Below are 3,002 nucleotides of genomic sequence, written 5' to 3'. Positions count from 1 at the left end.
TTGAAACTTTATAATCGATGATATATATATATATATATATATATATATATATATATATATATATGTGTGTGTGTGTGTGTGTGTGTAGAGAGGCTAAAATAAAAATAAAATTTAGGCTATAAAATAAGAACCATTATAGATCCTTATATTTTCATAATTGAAAGGACATATCTTCGTGATCTTTAGCCTATGTAATTTCAATATTTTAATAATTTATTTTTTCCTTAAATAAGGGGATTACGTTTCAGCAAATATATAACATTCATGCTTACAAATCTTAATAAACTTATACGTAAAAGAAAGAAAAAAGAAAATCTAGGATCAAAGTTCAAAATAAACTCGGGGAATGGATTGAAGGAACATGGGAGTGGAAATTCGAGTGGGAAAGGACCTTGAGGGAAAGAGATCAGGAGCAGCTTCGAACTTTAATTTCTTGTGTTTGCAAGGTTCGATTGATTGCAGGTACAAATGACTGTTGGAGATGGAAGGCAGCCGGTAGCGGAGTTTTCTCTGTCAAAACAGCATACGAGATTTTCAATAAAAACAAGAGAATGTCGAATCTTAGCGGAGTTCAAAAGGAGTTGGCTTTGATTTGGAAAGCACAAGTCCCTGCTAAAGTAATTGCTACAGCTTGGAAGGTCCTTAAAGGAAGAATCGCAACGGTGGACAATCTTCGGAGAAGACAAGCTGCGATGCACTTGGCGACTGATATGTGTGCCCTTTGTCAGCTGAAAGAAGAAACCATTGAGCATCTTTTCTTTCTCTGCCAAAAAACTGATGAAATCTGGAAAGAAGTCTTGAGTTGGACAAGTAAGCAAGCTGTTCTTCATTGTCAAACCAAAGCCCATTTCAATGCTTTTGTGAATCTGGGGAGCAAAAAAGATGTGGATTTCTTCCTTGGTGTCTGGGTGTGTGTGATTTGGAGCATTTGGAAGACTCGAAACAATTGTATTTTCAATCAAGGAAGTTGGAACAAGGCAAGAATGATGGCAGAGATTAAGGCGAGATTGTGGGGATGGCGTTCGAACTCGGTTCAACCAACGCAGGAGCAAGAGTTTCGAAGTTGGTTTACTGCAGCAAGAGGTTTTGACACCTAAAGATTGTGTTTCAGCCGCTGATCCCGATCTACCCCTTCTTTTGATCTTTCGCTCCTTTGGTCAGCTGCAGATTGAAGATTGAGGTGTCCGAGAGTTTTGGGGTATTTCGTGAGGTTGTTTTGCTTGGGAATTTTTCTTTTGCCCTTCTTTTGCATACTTGGTACCTCTGGTACCTTGTGATCTGGTTTGTTGGTTCTTAATGAAAATCTCTTTTTTTGATAAAAAAAAAAGGATCAAAGTTCAAAAACATGCTCAGAATTCTTAAGAAGAACCCAAGTAATGAAGATATTCATCACAATTATTAGACATCCTCGTTATTATTTTATTCATTATATTTAGAATCAATGTCAAATTAAGATTCTTGCAGTGAAGAAAATATGTAACCACTTTGTTTTGTTGAGATAGTTCACAGTCATGTATACTTTTATTCATTTAATATTTAACGGTAGTTCATAATACATATACATTTTAAATATACCGATAATTAACGTTTTATTTGTATATTTTTTGTTTTATGTAAGTGGCGTAAGAATTTCTAAGATGATTTTGTTTTTCATATATTGTTTGTAATCAATTGTTAATATTTGCACGAATAGCTGCAACTAATAATTGAGGGATTGTATTCATAAAGTTTTGACTAAAAATTCATGCATATACCTTCTACAATTCATTACAGTATATGCTAGTGCAATTTCAATTTGGTATTTCATAAAATGTAGTTCCAATGTTTTGTTGTTTTTTGTCAAAAAAGGAAATATATATGAAATTCAAGCATTCAAATAGTTCCAATAAAAAGTTCATACATATATATTCTACAGTTCATTTCAGCACAATTATATTACAATTTAGCTTTTGTGATATATAATTTGCGTATTCTGTTATACCTTGTCAAATGGTAAATATGAAAACCATGCATTCATGTTTACCTAAAAGATAATTCATATACTTATAGTACCAATTCATTACATTATTGTTATATCAAAATTTCGATTGTATGCATAAAAAAAATGAAGTAATATATTTGCCATATTTTCTGTAGTTATTTTCCTTTAGCAATATTTTTATGTGATCTAAAATGCCATATATTATAATTATTTGAATCATACGAATGCAAATAACTAATTGTATGAACTTTATATATTAGAATGAAATTGATCAACTAAATAATTATAATTGGTTTGTTTCTTGTTTTAATGATAGGCTGTTAAAACCATGAAGACGATCATGATGGTTACCAGTTATATATACCAATTTGTCATGATACTAGGGAGCCCTACGTTGGTCAAGCATTCAACTCTATAGAAGACGCATTTGAGTTTTATTCACTGTGCAGATATTCATCTGAATTCAATGTTCGTAAAGGCACCGCCAAAACGGAAAAATATGGTTAGGTTGTTTATAAATACTTTGTGTGTGCCAGGGAAGGCTTTAATCATCTTACACATCATGAGAAATCATAAACACAATCGAAGACTATAAAGAGGCATTGAAAGCGAGTCAGAGGATTTTTTAGGACAGTAACTTAGATTGATTTGGAAATTAGGACAATAATTTTCGGACTTGTAAAAATAGGACACTAATTTTTTTTAGAGTAAAAATAGGACACTAATTAATAAGCGTCGTAAAAATAGGACATTTCTCGGCCGATAATTGGCCGAAAAATATCCTGCGGATGCAACACTTATTAATTAGTGTCCTATTTTACTCTTAAAAAAAATTAGTGTCCTATTTTTACAAGTCCGAAAGTTATTGTCCTAATTTCCAAATCAATCTAAGTTACTGTCCTAAAAAACCCTCGAACTCCATCGAAAGCCATCTATTAGAAATAGTTGTAAAACACGTATGATTGTGAGCATACAAAATGAGAGTGAATACGTGGTAATCAACAGTTTCTTAGATGCTCAT

The 3,002-nt window shown here is 32.4% G+C and overlaps 1 protein-coding gene across 1 annotated transcript; it reads left to right on the top strand.

The window, feature by feature from the left end:
- Positions 1-551: 551 nt before the first annotated feature.
- Positions 552-1,097, top strand: LOC131009169 (uncharacterized). Its single transcript, XM_057936408.1, has one exon. It carries the CDS (start codon positions 552-554, stop codon positions 1,095-1,097), a length of 546 nt encoding a protein of 181 aa, XP_057792391.1.
- Positions 1,098-3,002: the final 1,905 nt, after the last annotated feature.

This window comes from Salvia miltiorrhiza, chromosome 1 (genome assembly GCF_028751815.1).
Source record: "Salvia miltiorrhiza cultivar Shanhuang (shh) chromosome 1, IMPLAD_Smil_shh, whole genome shotgun sequence".
In the NCBI taxonomy this organism is placed as follows: Eukaryota; Viridiplantae; Streptophyta; class Magnoliopsida; order Lamiales; family Lamiaceae; genus Salvia; species Salvia miltiorrhiza.
Note: the sequence above shows the minus strand (reverse complement) of the source record. Positions and strands in the feature narration are given on the sequence as shown.